Raw genomic sequence first — 18923 nt, 5'->3', positions numbered from 1 at the left:
CTCGTTCTATCTCTCGATCTGCACCTCCCTCTCTCTCTCTTCTCGTCCTATTTAAAATCTTTGCTCCAGTTTGTTTTTTTCTGATCGATTGGGAGCATAAATTCATCGATTTGATGTGTTTGCTGCATATATTCCTCAAGGGACACGTTCGAGACAAGGCATCTATGCTCGAGCAGTGATAAGATTTTCATTGCACTCTGTGTGTGTGTCTTATTTTTAGTCATTTTACCTTTTTAATTTGGGCGAAGCGAATCCGAATCTTTGTTCTGAGCTTTAAATTGCGTCAAAAATGGTATTAAAAATTGACCTTTTTGTTTGTAATATATTTGTGCATTTTATCGTCTGTATTAATCGACGATCACTCGATTAAATTGTATAAGAATTGATATTTTAGATATATACTTTTTATTTTATTTAATAGAGATTAAGAGAAATTGACGGTTCACTTCACATGGGAATTAGAATATTGGATAATGCCATGGATAACAAAGTCTAATTAACGGTCCCCGCAAAGACCATTGTCAACATTCAAAGTCATCGCTCCGCACGAATCCTCTTTAGACAGAGGAAGAGACAGAAGACGTCACTCGTCATATGTCATTTTAAATGATATATAATTTTTTCTCTATCTATTTTTTTTTAAAATTTTATTTTATGCTATAATTGCGCATATGTAAATACTATCTTAATTCGAAGCGTCCAATTTTTTTAGAAAAGTTTAATAACGAAGGTGATTCGTTTGACCCCATGAAAATTTACAATGTTTTTATTGGTGTCACTGTTACGTACATTGATAAAATTTTTTAGAAAAATGAGAGGGAAATTTTCGTCTTTATTCTTAAAAAGTAGTTTAAAATAACGACAACAAAGTGCCTTTACCAATAAATAAATAAACAAACTATAGTGGAAGTGCAGCTGGCCATTGGACTTACAATATTAAAAAGAAATGTTCCAAGGGATAACTAAATTGAGTTCTTGCGGTTTGATAGTGGTTACTGTTGATGTGAATTTGTGAGCACCTCTTCTTTGTTTAAGTGAGCCTGTGGCTTCAGAAAAAACGTACGAAGAAAGGATTCGTGAAAGAGGAAGATGATAGCCCCTGTCTCAGGCCGTTACATCTTTCTTATATGCCTTCTTCCTTGTAACTATCGTCGTTGTTTCATAATGATTGTAATGATTGTGCTATAACGGAGACGACTGCTGTAGCATAACCGATCCACCCTCCTTTAATTCCCACCTTCAAGTCCGAGCCCCCTGCGTGCTATGACTCTCATGGGTTTGGACTTGACGGGATGCTCCCTTTCCATGTATTGGTAGAGGTGTATAATCCCTATCTATTTTACAAGTGAGAATCATGCATCTCCATCAATACATGCAAAGAGGATATTCTCTGGATCGTAAAAGTAGTCTAGAGAATCCGACTACTTAGACTTGACTTCTAAATTTTTACAATCCTCGAAATTCGGACTCTCGAAGGACTCAGGCTCGAGCTTCCAACCCCCTAAGCTCTTGAGTATCTGAGGCCTTGGGACGGCTCACATGATATATCAAAATCCTACAAGAGTTTCATTTTATGGATTTCAAATTGAATAATAAAGTATACTAATTTTGACTTACTTTCTCATCATAAAATAAAATGTATTTGATTCGAGTTATCATATCATCAAATAATTCTATAATTAAAATTATAGAGAATAAAATATAATTTAAAATTCAACTTTAGATTTAGATGTTTTAGTATGTAAACAAGTATCTGAAAGTGGTGGAGATGGCGTGTTGGACAGATGACATTGTTGTGGACATGGAGAAGAGCTGGAACTAAAGAAAAGATTACGAACTAGAGTGAAAAAGGGATCTAAGTGCTTTCTTCCTCTCTGCGCACACGAAAGAGAGATCTCATAGAATGTTAGAGCGAGAACAAGGGAAGAGGTCCTTGGCATAGGGCCTTTGATGCTCAAGTTAGTATAGTAGACTAGCCAAAGTGAAGAAGATGAATAGTAATTCTATAGCAAATGTGTATATATATGTGCCTCTGAGAGCATACCTGGCCAACGAAAAGGACTTTCCCTTTTATATCACCTCTCATAACCTCTATAATAATGAGGTGACAAGAAATATTGGCCGTCAAAAACTATCAAGTAATGGAAGGTATACAGTCTGGAAGATGTGTAGTCTCCCTCCGATGAATCTTCTATTAATAGTGTGTCTAAATCGTCTTTTATAACTTGCGCTATTAATAAGATGATTGAGAGAATATGTTGTCATAATGTGTTAGTTAATGGAATGTGTAGAGTCACCTTCGAGGAAGGTTCCACTGAATAAGTATACTGTAACATAAAAATATTCTTTGACAAATAATCGTTATTCTCTGACGAGTTGTTGTGATTCTCTGGCACTGCTGTCTCATGAAAGAAATCTGACTGACCCTGCTTCCGACCAGCTGTATGATAAAGGATTTATACCCTTATAAAACGAGGAGCACTGCATTATAAGTTTGGTTGTCCATGGGGCCGATCTTTATACTGAGAGTTGTATTATAAGACTGAGCCTGTGAGCTGAAAATAATATTGCAGAAGTGGGAAGTTGGACCTCATATGCTTGACCGGTGAATTAAGATCAAATGAGTTTATTTTGACAGGCGTTGTAACCGATCGACTTGTGTAGGAGATAGGGACGTTGAGCCCTGTAAACCTGACCAGTTTTATAACTGATCGGTCGTATGAAGGAGGACTGACATATGAGTACACTGAAGCCCATAGGTTCATCCAACTATATACTAAGAGAATACGCTGCAGCAATGGGGAGTTGTATCTCATATGATCCATCGACTTTGGGGTCATTCGGATTTAGTTTGTATGTCTTAACACTAAGGTACTGAACGGAGAGATAAGTCTATTAAACCCGACCGACTTATGAGCCATTTAGATTTAGTATGTATGTCTTTGCATTGAACATGTAGATAGGTCCATTAAGCCCACTCGGCTCCAGGGTTGTTCAACCCTACATTGGGAGAGCGAATACTAAGCTTAGATACGTCTAGCCGACCTTTGATCCGATCGGCTATATAACAGAGTTATGTAGTGCAGGTTTGACAGGTCTTTGTGTCGGTCGATTGTTTACAAGCAGAGCACTAGATCTTTCAAGTCCGACCAACTCTTAGGATGGTTGTCCTTATACCGAAGGGCTTGGCGCTGAGTGAGGAGGTAAGACCTGATGAGAGCGACGTTTTAACCGCCATTTCACATTGACTTTGACTATCATGTCAACTCTGGGTCTACTCCAATATCTCATATCACCTAGTTTAATATTTACTGTATTAGTCTAGTTCAAGAAGTCAAATATGCATCTACACCATCAAATCTGTGTACATTCAATGGCATCAAACAAATGTTTGGACTGCAGATTGCCGGTGCAATAAGTTGGAGAACAAAAGCCCCTGATGGAGCTTGTTGGAGAAGAGGCGGCACACTGCAATGCTGAGATCCATGGCATGTCGACTGCTACGAACATGATCGCGTCGTCGATGCACCGAATGTGCCGCTCTCTGACCTCCACTTTCGAGTGGACACCAATGTTGCTTCGTCCCTCACCCGAGATTGTTGATGACATCACAAACCTAACATAGTCTGATGAGGGCTTCGTTGATTCTCCACAGGGGTGGCGGGTGGAGGAAGAGGTCCGGGCGAGGCGACTGCCATAGGCGCTGGTGAGGTCGACAATGAACTTACTACCTCTAGAGGCGCTGATGGTGGACTCGGTGAGGCACACACCTAGGTCGAAGGGATTGGTGGGAAGGAGTTCGAAGCGGTGGTCGAGTTCGTCGATGAAGGCGCCGCCACACTTGCACTAGGCCTCGAGGTGAGCCCAAGGTTCCTAGGTGCCGATGATGCAAAGGATGAGCAGGCACTAGGGTTGGAACAGCTAACCCGGTTAGTACCGAGGGAGGCAATGAAAGCAGTTCGGATCCTCTATCCCAATATGATCCGTCCGATCGACAAGGAGACACGGGGACAGAGAAGTTTCGGAACAGAGGATCCGAACTGTAATGAAAGAGGTGACCATGAAGACAAGGGGCACGGATCGTGAAAAAATTAGAGGATAATTTTGAAAAAAAAAATACTAAAGCTAGAATCGTGGAAAACCTTACACTTCCAAAGTATTTCGATATTCCTCATTTATTGATACGGTGGGTATACTCCATTATGAAGAATCACTCATTACATAAATTAAATTAAATTTTTATTGATAATCTTAAATAGATAATCAAAATTATCAATAATAATCTTCAACCCAAAGCAATCTATATATTCTATTATATGTTCCACTGGATATATAGTAATATTGCATGATATCTAGAATGGGGTAAAGCATAGCCCCCATGGAAGAAAATTCAACCCCGTCTATGCCGTCAGTGTCCCAATGTGATTAAAGTTGAATGGGCCCCACTGACTCCCGGTAGACCTCACTAATCCCCTTGAGCGATGTTAGGATACTGCTTGCACGGGCCCGGCAGCCGAGGTGATAGTGTCACCAATAAAATGAAGTAAAGCAGGGAACCACTAGAGGAATAATCAAAAGGAAGGAAAAGAATCAGATTTTTTCCACTCTGCAACTGAAATGAAAGAGATGTGGAGTGACATTTAAATTCTTCCTCTTACTTTAAGTGACTATTGTTATTCTATAAATTCGAACCCCTAATTTTTGGCCGTCAAATTTAGACTCATGACCTCTAGTGGAAAGTTTTTGAATGAATAAAACATTGGAATTTATCCCGCATTTACATCAGATTGAATTGTACGAGTCAAATCTAGTATGGATGCCTCGTCTCATGGCCAAACTTTGTCGATGCAATGGACTTTTGAGGAAGACAATGACACCTAAATTCTCTGCCTCCTAATCGATATGCCGTAAGGAACCATGGTTTGTGCACTTGTTGATGGAGAAAGCTAGTGGGCATTGAAGAGCGACATGGAGATTCCACTATACACCAAGAACAACATCTCCCTCTCTAGCAATCCTACTGACCATTTGTGCAACCCAAACAAGTATCATTATTTACTTATTGCATAAGTAATTCACATATACCATCATTCAGTTTTGGCACACTCATTTATTTTAATCAAATGTTATCATTTAGTTTTAACAGTACTATGATTAATTAATGCAACAACGTATTAATTTTCAGGTACCAACTTTATTACAGTTCTGTCTAGTGAAACTATCCAAACACAAGATCTGTTCTGGCATGAGGAATAGAATTCCCCAATGCTTAGGAAGGCTGTGAACTATCCACTTTAGGAACTGGAAAGTGAACATCAATTTTGAGAAGACTTCAGGAAAAGTAATACATTTCACATGTCATGATTTCCTTAGTCAGAGAAGGAGAAGCTACCTGTTTTAACAACATGAAATCTAAAGAAAAGTTGCATAGAAATTGCACAATGTCAATGATCTATTCATCTTTTTTCTATTTTGATGAAAACTCCACATTTAGGTCTTAATGAAGGGATAGCAAGTTTCAAGTCAATGAACAATGACTCATTTCATTCGTCTTTGACTCGAACGTTTTGCTGAAGAGTTGTTTTTGCATCCATTAGCAAAAGCATTCTCCATGCTTTAGCTGATCAACTTGCTGTTGTGTCGCTTTTATCACTCTCCAATGTTATAATGAATATGATAGAAGTGGTGCCCAATTGGTTAAAGGGTGATAGATTTACTATAATGAGATACGGGATCAATTCTAGATAGACACATGCTCTTGGGAAAAAAAAATCCTTCTACCCTTTAGCCACTTGACAATTGGCTATAAACTGATCCCATGATTTACCTCCCTTCTCATAACTTTAGGAGAAACTGTGAGGAACGTCAGAATTGACCATAATCATCTTTTGGCATAATGATAGTACATACATGTAGAGGGAGGGCATGTTTCTTTATCTAATGTTTCATCGATGAATGATATGTTGTAGCTTTCATAGATGACTTTGTTGTTGCTCAGATTATTGAGTGAGATTTGAAGCACATAACGTTCAAGCAAAAAAGTCAAGTCACTGATTGACGAGAGCATGTCAATTGATTATTTAATGCAAGGAAACTATGCTTGTCTCGCTGATTGCCAGCTTAAAAATTCTATGGTGAACAAAATTTTGCAAGTAGGGAAAAAGGCGAGAAGATTGATCAAACCGGAATGCAGGAAAACTAAAGGAATTCAGATGGATGCTGACTCCTTAGACATAGTAGCCAGTGAAAGTACATCCTCTTCCAACTATCTCGCCGACACAGAACCATGCATATAACTCCAGCCCAAACAGAGCAGCAATGCCAGCATCTTCGACCTTGAGCTCCTTCCTGTTTTGCCATATGTGTTTCACCCCATCAAGCTCCTTCCAGAAGGATTCACAACGACCGGGAATGCTGTAGAAAGAAAGGCATCATTATTTTTATGACTGCAGTTTATGGAATTAAAATTAAATGCTTTTGAGACAAAGCCCTACAAGACATGGTTATGCAAGAGTTCAAAAGCATAGCCTCAGACCCTTAAAGAGGGAAGCATCTGAAAAAAAATGTAACTACTTGTTTGCAAAATCAAATACAATTTCTATATAGCGCCTTCCACTTGACTTAAGCTGTAATGTGACGTTGTAAATACTTATTTGCAAGACCAAGTGCGAGTGCAATTTCGATAGGAGGACCCTGCATAGGAATCCCTATGGAGAATCCTTCTTCAGCCGTTGGTCCAAATTAATTAAAGCTGCCAGGTTTAATTAAAGATATAGAGGGCAGTGAATGTTTTGGGCTCGGTAGGACGATTGTACTCCGTAGGAATTTTTATGGAGTGGCCCTTCATAGGAATCACGCTTTGCAAAAACAAGCAACCTTTACAGGAATTAAGACCTGAGAAGATGGTGAAAATGTCAAACATCAGGTGACATACTAGACAAAAACATCGAGCACACTCCAATAAAGAATACATCAGCATCTAAGGATTAACAGCAGTCATGGTGACAAAGGAGTATCCAAGACCCTGGAGTTTAGCTCAATTATAGATTAACAATATTCAACATAGGTATGGAGGTGAGCAAATTCATTTTCTTGAAATTTTTCACATGGATATCGTTGTTCGACTAAGAGTACTGATACTAGTGTCAAGTGTCAAACATGCGTTGGGAGGGTATAAGAAGTGTACGAGTTCGAACTAACCAGAGGATCTGCTATCGGAGAAGTGCCCTCTTCCTCACGTCAAGGTTTCAAATTTAATTTTGGATAAAAAACATTCTATCAGGTATGATACATGGATCAACAACAGGCATATTTTAGATCATGCTCCTAAGGAACAAGCTTATTGAAGATTTTATATCCATTAAAAATCCAAATAGAAGCAGAACATCTTGAGTTAAACTATTATTAAAGCAAAATAAGCCTGAATTTTAATTTGAAGCAAAAAATTACCCAATATTTTTGTCAAAATAATGGTTGTACCAGTTACCCATAACTTGGTTGCTATTTTAATAAAATCTACAATTTTGATAGCAAAAAGAAAGAAATAACAGATGCTTCAGATCCTAGAGCAATAAGTAAACATACAAAATATTCATACTAGAAAAAACATTTACGAGATTTACATATCATGAGAATAATTTCCCTGCACACTGAGATCAGCATTCATGGATGAAGCTCCAATTTCTTGAACCAATTTTGTTCAAACCAAAGAAAAAAAAAAGAAAGAGAAAAGTTCCCATTTGTAATAAGAATATCTCTAGTTCTCTCCATTTCCCCCGTTCTTTCCCTAGGCCTCACATATAGAGATGAGCAATTCAAATCAACCTCTCAATAGTTTTCCTATCTTTTCACACAATTTTTTTACCACCCAAAGTTTCAAGGAAATGCTTACCTTTTACATAAAGTAAACGTTTTGAAATATTTACTCCTGGATGGAAACTTAAATTTTTTACTTGAGTGCATGCTCAAACTCAATCTCTCAAGAACTCTCATATTAGCATGCAATCACATAGGTCAAGGACCAAGTGTTACCTATTACGCCCTAAAAATGAGTGAAATACACAATATAGAACCCAAAGTAAGACTTCTAACCTTGCAAGTCGAGTATAGAACAGCTTTTTCGACAGATCCTGACATGCCTCGATCGTGGGTGGCTGAACGATGTACTGCTTGTTCTTCTCCAGCAGCTCCTTGTAGTAAGCGCCCCCGTGCTTGGCGATGAACTCCGAAGCCTGACCAGCCTTCGACCGAAGTTGGTGGAGCCTCGACGCCATCACCTGCGGAAACAAGATCAAGTCCCGCTAGATCAGAAGCGATATGCAGCCCCAATCCCCGAAAGCCCAAATCTTCAACCAATCCAAAAAGTTCAGAGGGATTCAAATTGCCGAAAGGATCTGGAAGAGAAGTACCCTCGGATCTTACGAACCGACGAGAAAACCTCCGATCGATCGGAAGCGCGAAGAAATCCCTGGAAGAGATGGAGAATGGGAAGGGAGATCGGTCGAGGACGTCCCCTTAAATTGGATGCCGAGCTCAATCTCACTCGGTTCCACCATTTACCTATTGGGCCTCGGTCAACAATTTGGGCCGGCCCTTTGCCATGATAATTGGGCTTTCGACAGCCCAACTAAAAAATACAGTTGTTACATTGTTAATGTTCGTTGCATTATTGCAAGTACAATGAGCAGTTTGGCCTGGCCAGGGCATGCAGGAAAGCATTCACTGCCCCTCAATAACTGATGGAATTCAATGCTTGATGCCCTTCCATGGCGAATCTCTGGCCCGTTCTTAACACCCACAGCTGACCACTGAATTGGGCCAACAGTCTTGGCCAATCAAAGTTATTCCCTCGAACTCAATCATGCATGAATGATTTATGGCATTGATGGCGTCTCAGTGCAGTGCTGCATGCGGAGGCGAGCTGTGCCTTTCTTCCACCCTTCCTTATGCATGATGCATCGATCCTTCGCTGCAACTCGATGCTGAGTTGAAGGAGTTTGTTTGTTGCAGCTTCTTCGTCTTTCACGTTAGCTGGTCGGTGTGTCGTTTGAAAACGGCGAAGGATGCACTGCCGCAGTATCGGCATCGTTTTGCGCGCTCGGTCGTAACGTGTCGGCCCCGCCGATACATAAGCGTAACGCCGCTGCGGCGCCGTCGGATCCACTAGGAGGAAGGGTATTATGGTAATTAAATAGAAAAGGGAGGGGTGGTTTGTTAAAACTGTGGGACGGTGGTCTGGTTATCTGGTAGACGAACTCGGAGGAAAAGGAAACGTCGACGGGAGACGATTTGGGAGGGAGCTTTATTGGGTGATCTGTATTACGAGATCTTTCTCTTGATTCGGGGGCGTCTCACTTGCTTGGATTTGGGTGTTTTGTGCCTGTTCTACTGCTCCTGAGGCGTTGGCGGAGAGGAAAGGGAATGCCGTGTTCGGATCTGATTCTTGCACTGCGTTTATGGAGTTCAATGTTGGAGCTTTAAGGCTCTCGATGAGTGGAGGTGTGTTTTTGCGAAGTTCCGAAGAACAGTTGGAAGCAAATTTTCTTTGTTTCTTTAGTTTCCTGCACACTTTCATCTCCAGCTAGTGTAAGAGATGATGGGGGTATCGTGGAAGCCATGATCGCTCACATGAATCGTCTGGACGGATGCGTGATTTGAAGGCTCGAAGAAGCTCGTCGAAGTTTGTCGATTTGAAAGCTCGAGGAGCCTGCTACTGTGCGAGGTAACAGCGCTCACTTTTGCACAGTGTTTCCCTCGCTAGCTAAGCGTGCGCGTCGACAGACAGCAGTGGTTTTGCAAACTCCTCTCCCTGTCCCAGAAAAGATCCCATCTTTGGACAGAAAGTCACGGCAGAGCAGGACTGGAGGCCAAAAAGATGTTAAAAAGGGGCTCCTGGTAGTCTGGTACCACTGAGGTAAAAGATAATGCACAGAGCGATGGATATAAAAAGGGCTAAAACGTTGTCTTTATCTAACACATCACGAACACAGTGATTACGTTTATCTTGGGAGGTTATTAACGTCTGCCGTTGTTTGTTTGCTTGTGGATGCTTTAATCTATTGGATAAAAAGGAAAGGGTGGTTCAAATGCTTGTAATATTGGATATGGGAGCCACTTGCCTGCCTTCTTGTCCTTCACCTGTCTTCGTCTGTAGTTTGAGCTGGGTTTGAAAGCCATGGTTTGGTTGTGAATCTCTTTCTAAATTCCTTCCGGCGGAGATGAGCACCAGCCAGCAGCCGAAGCGTGGGAAGACCGATGAGGTCCTTGATGATCCCACGAACATAGTCGTCGGCGTCAAGGCGTCGAAAGAAATCCAAAAGACAGCACTAGTGTGGGCTCTGAAGCATGTTGTTCAGCCTGGTGACTGCATCACTCTCATCGTTGTGGTTTCACCACACAATTCTGGTAACATTCTTCTCTCAACGTTTAATCTTCTCTGGTAGTTCTGGTTCCTACTGGTTTATCAAGCAAAGTGCTTATATCTTTGTCTCTAACCTAGATAGCTGCTTTGAATGTAGTTGGTTCCTTACTGCTCTGCTTAAGATTAGCTCTGAAGAAGGCATTCATTCCATTGGTATGGATGTTATCGTCAAGAAAATAGTTTAGATGGAAAAAAAAGGAAGAATTTACATTATCTTACTTGAGCTAAAATCTAGAGGCTCAAATTTCCCTCCTCCACTTCTGCCTGATCTATGCGAAGATAAATGAATTATTTGTAAAGAGCTTAAACTTTTTTTTTTTTTATTTCTTCTCTCTCCATTCAAGTTTATGCAATATTGTTGTTCTTGTGGAGAATTTTCTTCTAAAGGAAGCGTTTTTGTCCAGTAAATTGCTTCACATGTATCTACAAGAAGCTGAGGCTGGGTTCCCTTAGGATGAAAAGATCAACAATGTAGTTAGGCAAAGAAGACTATGCCTTTAACAAACTTTTATTCTATTTTCTGATGATCTGGGTTCTTCTTTGAGTCTTGAAAAATTCAATTTTCTTTATAATCCAGGAGTTACTTTAAATTCATTTTTTCTTCTTCAGGCAGAAGATTATGGGGGATTCCCAGATTTTCAGGGGACTGTGCTAGTAGTCACAGGAAGCCACAACCTGGAGCTACGACAGAGCAAAAATGTGATATCACTGATTCTTGTTCTCAGATGATGCTTCAACTTCATGATGTTTATGATTCAAATAAGGTAATTTGCTAAAGCTGCAGCTGCCTCATTCTTCTCACCTCTTTTCTTACTACAGTTTTGTTTGTTTTCTCTTGTAGATAAACATCAAGATAAAAATTGTCTCTGGATCACCTTGTGGTGCAGTTGCTGTCGAATCCAAGCAAATTCAGGCAAAGTGGGTCGTATTGGACAAGTAATGTTCTGATTTGTAGTGGATCTAAGTGTTAGTTAATACTGATTGTTTTTTCCCTAGTTGATTGGTAATTGTGGATTGGATCAAATCTTAAATTTTATATAAATATATAGACATAAATTGTTGTTTTGGTGTTCATTGCCTTCTTTTATATGTATTGCACAGACAACTGAACCATGAAGAGAAACGATGCATGGAGGAACTACAATGTAACATTGTGGCTGTGAGGCATTCCCAACCAATATTTCTCCGATTGAATCTTTTTACATCTCCGAAGGAACAGCCCCAATTGCCTTTGCAAATGCTTGCTAATTTTAGCGCGTCAGCTGAGAAGACGACTACAAATACAAAAGATGCTGTCAATTCAGGTCTGGTTGTGACACCCACTAGCAGCCCTGAAATGGCGACTTCGTTTACTACTACTGAACCTGGAACATCCTCGGCTTCAAGTTCTGATCCTGGAACTTCTCCTTTTCTTCTCCCCCAAAATTTTAGCATTCTTAAGAAAGAGGAGATGAAACGAAAAGAAATGCCGAATTTGGATGTTTCAAGCTCTGGTTCGGATAATGAGATTGTGAGCCCTTCAAGGATAGACTTTCAGCTATGGTTGAAGGAGATCGTTGGTGTGAGACAACAGTCTTCTAGAGATATTGAGGAAGTAGCATTCAAGCTCAAAAAAGATGTCCATATAGCCTCCAATAAGACATTGTTGAAGAGATTCCCCAAACATAGTAGAGAATCTGCAATTAGCTCATTTTCTGACAAAATGGAGTTTAGTTTCAGTGGCAATGTCAGAGATACCATGCTATTGCCTACTAATGCACTTCAAGTGCCACCACCCCTGTGTTCAATATGTCAGAAGAAGGCCCCAGTTTTTGGAAAACCGCCAAGGTGGTTCAGTTACTCTGAGCTGGAACTTGCTACTGATGGGTTTTCACAAGCAAATTTCTTGGCAGAAGGTGGGTTCGGATCTGTGCACCGAGGGGTATTGCCTGATGGTCAGGCAATTGCTGTTAAGCAACACAAACCAGCTAGCTCTCAGGGAGATCAAGAATTCTGCTCGGAGGTGGAAGTTCTTAGCTGCGCACAGCATCGCAATGTGGTGATGCTAATTGGATTCTGTGTCGAAGATGGTAGAAGATTGCTTGTTTATGAATACATCTGCAATGGCTCGTTGGATTCTCATCTCTATGGTAAAGTTGCACATTGCAATTAATGTCCTAGGTTATGGTTTCTAGTTTTAACTGCTGTTACAGGTATATAAATGAAGAATTACATCTCATCAACTCATTTCCTTATCCATTTTTTTTGGAAAAAAAAATCCCTGAGTTAAATTGAACAACACATCTTGCATGCCAGTAAATCGAACAAACATAATTGAAGTGAGCCTTTGTTTGTACACTGCTGCCTTGATTTATGTTATTAACAATGGCCTTTATATTTTGAAACAGAATTGGCTGAACATCCAACATTATTTTCTTGTTTTGCTTTTGTAGAAGAATCAGAAATCCTGTTTTATTTAAACATAGAAAGAATATAGTGGAGACTGAGAAATTCTTTGATAGCAAACCAGTATAGAATTGCTGATATGTGTTCCAATGTTATCACTAGTGACTTTGTCCTTATTAACTTAGTTTGTACGTAGAGCATATGCTGCTGGGGACAAAGGTTCATAAGTATATATTGTCCTTTACAATGCAAATCACTGATTGCCTTGTAGTGGTTGAAGGCTTATATTTAATCAATGTTGCATCTACCTTACACTATTGTACTGATTCTTTCAGGTCGTAATAGAGAACCACTTGAATGGGCTTCTAGGCAAAAGATTGCTGTGGGAGCTGCTCGTGGTTTAAGATACCTCCATGAAGAGTGCAGAGTTGGTTGCATAGTCCACCGCGACATGAGACCAAACAACATTCTTATTACTCATGAATTTGAACCACTGGTAAAAAAAACATGAACTCGATCTCCCAACCTTCCTTGCTTTAAGCCATGGATTTAACTAAAACTCTATCTTAGATTTAATATGATATCCTTGTCCACATTCATATCAAGAAAAAGTTACCTCCATTAAATAACTATTCGGAAACATAACATATCGCAAGTTAAGCATGAAATTCTTTTGGCAAAACAACCCAAAAGTGTGAAATGTTGTTCATGATCATTTTCATATATTATTCTTGAAGGTTGGAGATTTTGGTTTAGCAAGATGGCAGCCAAATGGTGATCTTGGTGAGGAAACAAGAGTGCTAGGCACCTTCGGGTAACACTTGTTAGACATACCCTTGTTTTTCTAATCCACAACAGTTTGAATAATTTGGTGTTTGCTGTAGGTTTTTAGCCCCAGAATATGCCCAGACTGGTCAAATCACAGAAAAAGCTGATGTATATTCTTTTGGAGTAGTGCTGATGGAGCTTGTGACAGGCCGCAAAGCAATTGATATTAACCGACCAAGGGGGCAGCAGTGCCTCATTGAATGGGTTAGTACCCAAGTGTATGTGCATTTAGTCAGTCACTTATTGGTTTGCCTATAGATTGTTTTATAACCAATCCAATGGCTCTATGATCTCGTTCTAGTATCAGTAATTTGCATCATTTTCTGAGCAGGCTCGTCCGCTGCTAGCAGTTTGTGAAATGGATGAGCTTATCGATCCCCGCTTAGGTAAGCAATATTGTGAACATGAAGTCCATTCAATGTTGCACGCAGCGTCACTTTGTATTAGGTATGATCCTCGAGCCAGACCTCGCATGTCACAGGTATACAATTCATTTAAGTAAAATTGTCAGGATACAGCAGAATAGCCATGTATTCTTTTCTGATACTTTGACACTTCTCCAATATCATACAAAAGGTTCTTCGGATACTGGAAAGCGACATGGTTATGGAACCAAATTATGCATCATCACCAGGATACGGTAACGGAAACAGCAGGGCTCGAATGCAATCTGCCCGGCCATGGCAAAAAGCTCCTAACTACGATAATTTAAGATCGTCTTGTGACGCAACAAGGGAGAACAGAATGAGAAGATTTTGACACACCAAACCTCCTGTTTTAATGCCCTTTATGAGATAATGTAGGCTTCCAGTGTATAGTAGAAGATATCACTGGTATCTACCTATCTTTTTTCTCTTTAGTGATCTTGTTGGGATATCAGAAAAGATTTTGTGTTTGGATTCTATGTTTAATTTACCAGATGATATCAGTTTGCCGTCAGTTCTTCATTCCAAGTTTTTGGTTTCACTTGTCATTTTCATGTTAGCACATCAATGCACGCTTTCTTTTGTCATATGTCTGGTTGAAGCTGTTTAATTATTGGCATTCATTTCTACAGCATGGTTGACAGATGAACACAAGGAAGGATCAAAGGTAAAGAAAACAAGGATATGGGGACAAACCACACATCATCTGAGACAAAATTACATGTAGCAGAAAAGACTGCAAGATAGTTAAAAAATCAATATATATATATATGGTGGGACCATTGCTAGCTCATAATTTGGCACTGTGAGGAAACCACTTATTACAAGGAAACATAAGTTCATCATGACCTACATAGTACACTTCTGTGTATGGACCAGATGAGCAAAATGCCAGTGGACAGGGCATCATCATCACAAGGCACAGACCTTGTCAAACATAAATGGGGCCACAGCAGAGGTAACAAAGGTGCAGCCATTCGATTTTAATACTCAGGAGAAATGCAGAGGCAATGCATATCAATTTTTTTTCTTACTTCAATTCAAAGTAACGGATTTTACATCATGTTAACATCTCTGTTATTGCAAAAGTTCCAACGAAGATGTTTGTGTTGGATTAGTTAAATCACTATGAATAAGGTACAGTGAAACTTCAGGTCTAGAAAGAGTTTGATTGAGTTAACTTTGATGTTACTATCAATCTTCATATGAGTATTCATATGGAGAAGCAAAAATAAGTTGATCGGGTTAGATATAGGCTAAGTTGATATATGTGTGGTGTCGGGCATGACGTATGACATAAACTAAGTTCAGGCCCAGTCAACTTGTGCATGGACTTGGTCGTCATGTAGCAATAACAGCTCAATAGATCAGCACATTGAGCCATTGCCATTGTTCCCCCAAAAGAAAGGAATTTATCAATGACATCGTTAAAGCGATCAGTTTGCAATGTGTTTTATGATCACCTCTGCCTGCATTATTACATGAAGTGCTAAACATATTAATCTTTTTAGATGATTTTCATCATAGTTTAGTAGAGCTTAAAAGATATCATGAGAACACATTGGAGGTTGTAAAAGACTTGTAAAGAAGATTTTGCAAGTGATGATAGAACAATCTCTACCATAAATCCTCTTAGTACCAACAAAGGTTCCTTGAGATGCCTCCAAAATATGATAACTTTGCCATGCAATTAGCAAGAACATTTCTGAAGACAGTGCATGTGAATGGGATTGCTTATCATATATTATCTAGATTGGCTTTTCAAATGGGATTCTCAACTTATATCTTAAAGAATCGGCATATCCTTCTTTTAACAGATGGGTGATAGCAAATGGAGGATGATGCCATTTTGTTTGCTTAGTGGTGCAGATTCCTTTAATTGCCATTGACCAACACAAATAGGATAAGCATTTATTTCTTCTCACACAGTGTCATTGTTGTTCATTTTTATATCTTATCTTTTGTTTTCTGTATCCTTCACAATCAGATGATGGATGGCTATCAACAATGAATGGTTTCATTATATTTTGTCTCCTGATGCCAATTATTGCACTTTTTAAAGATTCAGCCAACACTGATTGAAGCCTAAAATTTGACTGATAATTAAAACAGACCGTCCTAATTTGAAGCTTTTACTGTTTGTAATCATACTTATTTTGATTGCAAACTCACCGCAACAACAACGACAACAACCTAGAGGAAACTTGGCGTTGAAAGGAGAGGACGAGAGGGTAGAGATTTAACGACAAATCTTAACTAGAAGATGACAGGGGAGGGAATTTCTTTTGCATCTTAAACTACTATAGAACATGCTTCTTACTATTTATAAGAGATAACAACACAACGGTTTCTGATTAAGTGCTAATGGAAGTAATTAATCTGATGGAATAGAATCCATTCAGATAATAAAGCACTTCAGAAATTCTGGTAAGAAAGAAAAGAAAAGAAAAGGCGAAGTGTTATGTGTCAGATATAACTTCCTCAGTTGCATCCCAAACTCAAAGATTGTAATATGTTATAGTGCAGATTTAGATAAGATTTGGTTTAAGAAAATCCAAGAAATTATGTTGAAAGGGATAAAAAAAGAAAGGTAAAAGGCTCCAAAAATCTTTGGATTGACTGACGTAGGCAACAGTAATATCCACTGAGAGTTGAGGATTCTGTGTCAATTGCAAACTATCAGTTTTTATAATGATTAAAGACTTTTGATTTTAAAAATGTAATTAAAGGCTTGTGGATTAAGGAACTTGGTACCATGGATTAGGTAGAAGCTCTAGTTATATATCAATTCTAATCAAAGTGCTTGGTTTTAGTGAATAATAATTTTTGAATTTGATTAAAAAAATACTTTCAAAATATCAATTCTTACCAAACTATTAGAGGAAGTGATTAAGTGAGACCAAGCGGTTTAAGTGGGACGAGGTTTAAGCTAGCCAAGTTTGCAAAGGAAAAAAAAGAAGAATTTGTCTAGTTTGGTGCCTTTTATCGTATTCGAGTTAAATTTCTTCGTTTGCGACAACACAAACACACTATTATAGTACTTGCATTGTTTTTCTTATATTCAGCCATGAAACCAGCCATATGCATCACTATCCAAGAGTTGATAGGAAGCTCTGATCATTAAAGCACCCATAAACAAATGCAACCAAAACATCAAATCCAACATCATGGTGCCTCTTCAACATCCAAAAGTACTTCCTCCTTTTTCAAAGGTGTTTTACCTATCTGATATTCCACTTGAGGATGCTCTGTGTTTCTGTAAATTATTGCACAACTTGCTATTGAAAAAAGAAAAATGCTTCTTGAGTCATGCTTACAAGAATTCAGAACATGATTCATGGAAGAATATTTTTTAATTGTTGAACTCTGAAGCAACTTATGACTGCATCCATCACTGAAGGCATAAGATACTCTTTAAGGGACACTAGAAGATACTAGTACTCGCGCATAGACATGCAATTGCGTGTGTCCTTTATGGTGACATAGCCTCATGCCAAACTTGTCCACAAGGAGACCTTGACCTTCAATTACTCCCTCATTGATTGGCCTTTCCATTCACTAGTATTTAGCTTGTGCTTCTTGTAGCCTTGTGAGTGACAAATTAAATCCTTGGACTGAGAAATGGCGAGGAAATGCTCTCATTGTGGTTTCTATGGCCACAACTCCAGGACTTGTATCAGCACAAGAGGCATGGCTGGGGGAGGTGGAGTGAGGCTATTTGGGGTGCAGCTTGAGAAGAGCTTTAGCATGGAGTGCCTCTCCTACAATTACCCTTGTGCTCCTTCAGCTTCCCCTTCAACGTCGTCGCTTGGTTCGCTTGATGAAGCCTATGAGAAGACGTCTAACGGCTATCTCTCCGATGGTCTCGGTGGCCAAACACACGAGAGGAAGAAAGGTGAGTCATTGCCTTACATTCAGCTGTCTCAATTGCGATGCGATGGTATACAAAACAAGCCAAGCTTAAAAAAAAGTTGTACATATCAGGAAGTACAAAAACTTAGCATCTTGATGACATGTTTATGTGCAAACAATCTTTTTCTCTGTGGTGAGTAGGAGTTTCATGGACTGAGGAAGAACACAGATTATTCCTTATGGGACTAGAGAAGCTCGGAAAAGGAGATTGGAGAGGCATCTCGAGGAACTTTGTTACCACAAGGACCCCCACACAAGTGGCTAGCCATGCTCAGAAATACTTTCTCAGGCAAAACAGCCTCAACAAAAAGAGGCGCAGATCGAGTCTTTTCGATGTGGTAATCTTTTCTCTACTCATGGTTTTCGATCCAGAATACACTATGTTTGACTCTCACTCTCATTTGCATTTCAGGTTGCAACGTGTGAAAATACTTCCTTGCCGAGTGACAAAGCTACTGAGGCTGCTGCAGTAGATCTGAATTCATCAAGCAAAGAGCAAGAAACAATCCATCTGCCTTCATGTCTTCATCAGATATCCAATTCATACGTCGACTCGATCGAAAATGCTCATGATCAACTTTCACATCTAGATTTGGAGCTCAGAATTTCTAGTTCAAGGTCGAATCTGAGTAACTCATCACCTAGAAATCTATGCATTGGAACCATAAGAGTTAGTTAACTGAGTCTTGGTGGATGCCTAGATCAACCAGTGTTGCTAAGGAATCATGTAAATGAAGCTTAACCAGCGTTATCTGGATCACTTTCAGATAAGGTGATGATTGTTTAACTTGTCTTGCTGAAATTAGTACAGTTTGTGGGAGAAGCTATTTACAAATGTATGAAAGTAATCTGTCAAGTTATTATATATATGATGAACTTTTATTTGAGTAATATAATTTTATCTTTCAAGTGATCTGCTGTGCCAAAATTCACTGAAAAAGTCAACGAAGAGA

At 39.3% G+C, this 18923-nt stretch overlaps 3 protein-coding genes across 5 annotated transcripts; 2 read left to right on the top strand and 1 right to left on the bottom strand.

Annotated features, from left to right (window-relative positions):
* Window positions 1-6028: 6028 nt before the first annotated feature.
* On the bottom strand, window positions 6029-8558 carry LOC121981150. The gene is made up of 3 exons (XM_042533526.1): window positions 8409-8558; window positions 8092-8276; window positions 6029-6414 (listed from the first exon to the last, which is right to left on the bottom strand). Exons 2-3 carry the CDS (start codon window positions 8271-8273, stop codon window positions 6228-6230), a joined length of 369 nt encoding a protein of 122 aa, XP_042389460.1. The 5' UTR covers window positions 8274-8276; window positions 8409-8558; the 3' UTR covers window positions 6029-6227.
* A 671-nt stretch (window positions 8559-9229) lies between these two features.
* Window positions 9230-14806, top strand: LOC121981149 (inactive protein kinase SELMODRAFT_444075-like). 2 transcript variants are annotated; one of them, XR_006111746.1, is made up of 10 exons: window positions 9230-10404; window positions 11030-11184; window positions 11262-11356; window positions 11522-12549; window positions 13141-13301; window positions 13543-13619; window positions 13690-13837; window positions 13965-14114; window positions 14210-14466; window positions 14691-14806. XR_006111746.1 is itself a non-coding variant. In XM_042533525.1 (9 exons), exons 1-9 carry the CDS (start codon window positions 10218-10220, stop codon window positions 14390-14392), a joined length of 2184 nt encoding a protein of 727 aa, XP_042389459.1. In that variant the 5' UTR covers window positions 9230-10217; the 3' UTR covers window positions 14393-14572. The 2 variants fall into 2 exon arrangements, 1 of the variants encoding a protein (XP_042389459.1); XM_042533525.1 differs by lacking the exon at window positions 14691-14806 and having other exon boundaries at window positions 14210-14572.
* A 2691-nt stretch (window positions 14807-17497) lies between these two features.
* Window positions 17498-18883, top strand: LOC121981148 (transcription factor MYBS3-like). Of its 2 annotated transcripts, none has more exons than XM_042533524.1 (3): window positions 17498-17953; window positions 18112-18305; window positions 18383-18883. In XM_042533524.1, exons 1-3 carry the CDS (start codon window positions 17680-17682, stop codon window positions 18647-18649), a joined length of 735 nt encoding a protein of 244 aa, XP_042389458.1. In that variant the 5' UTR covers window positions 17498-17679; the 3' UTR covers window positions 18650-18883. The 2 variants fall into 2 exon arrangements, with proteins under 2 accessions (XP_042389458.1, XP_042389457.1); XM_042533523.1 differs by having other exon boundaries at window positions 17504-17953; window positions 18112-18308.
* The last annotated feature ends 40 nt before the right edge of the window (window positions 18884-18923 follow it).

Source organism: Zingiber officinale, chromosome 5A (genome assembly GCF_018446385.1).
Source record: "Zingiber officinale cultivar Zhangliang chromosome 5A, Zo_v1.1, whole genome shotgun sequence".
Classification (NCBI taxonomy): domain Eukaryota; kingdom Viridiplantae; phylum Streptophyta; class Magnoliopsida; order Zingiberales; family Zingiberaceae; genus Zingiber; species Zingiber officinale.
This window is presented reverse-complemented; position numbering and strand designations above follow the sequence as displayed.

Coding starts and splice junctions, on each gene's coding strand:
- LOC121981150 (XM_042533526.1), bottom strand. CDS start 8,273: ATGGCGTCGAGGCTCCACCAACTTCGGTCGAAGGCTGGTCAGGCTTCG. Junction 6,415..8,091: donor TTCTATACTCGACTTGCAAG/GTTAGAAGTCTT, acceptor TTCTTTCTACAG/CATTCCCGGTCGTTGTGAAT.
- LOC121981149 (XM_042533525.1), top strand. CDS start 10,218: ATGAGCACCAGCCAGCAGCCGAAGCGTGGGAAGACCGATGAGGTCCTT. Junction 12,550..13,140: donor GTTGGATTCTCATCTCTATG/GTAAAGTTGCAC, acceptor TGATTCTTTCAG/GTCGTAATAGAGAACCACTT. Junction 13,620..13,689: donor AGAGTGCTAGGCACCTTCGG/GTAACACTTGTT, acceptor TGTTTGCTGTAG/GTTTTTAGCCCCAGAATATG.
- LOC121981148 (XM_042533523.1), top strand. CDS start 17,680: ATGGCGAGGAAATGCTCTCATTGTGGTTTCTATGGCCACAACTCCAGG. Junction 17,954..18,111: donor AACACACGAGAGGAAGAAAG/GTGAGTCATTGC, acceptor TGTGGTGAGTAG/GAGTTTCATGGACTGAGGAA. Junction 18,309..18,382: donor GATCGAGTCTTTTCGATGTG/GTAATCTTTTCT, acceptor TTTGCATTTCAG/GTTGCAACGTGTGAAAATAC.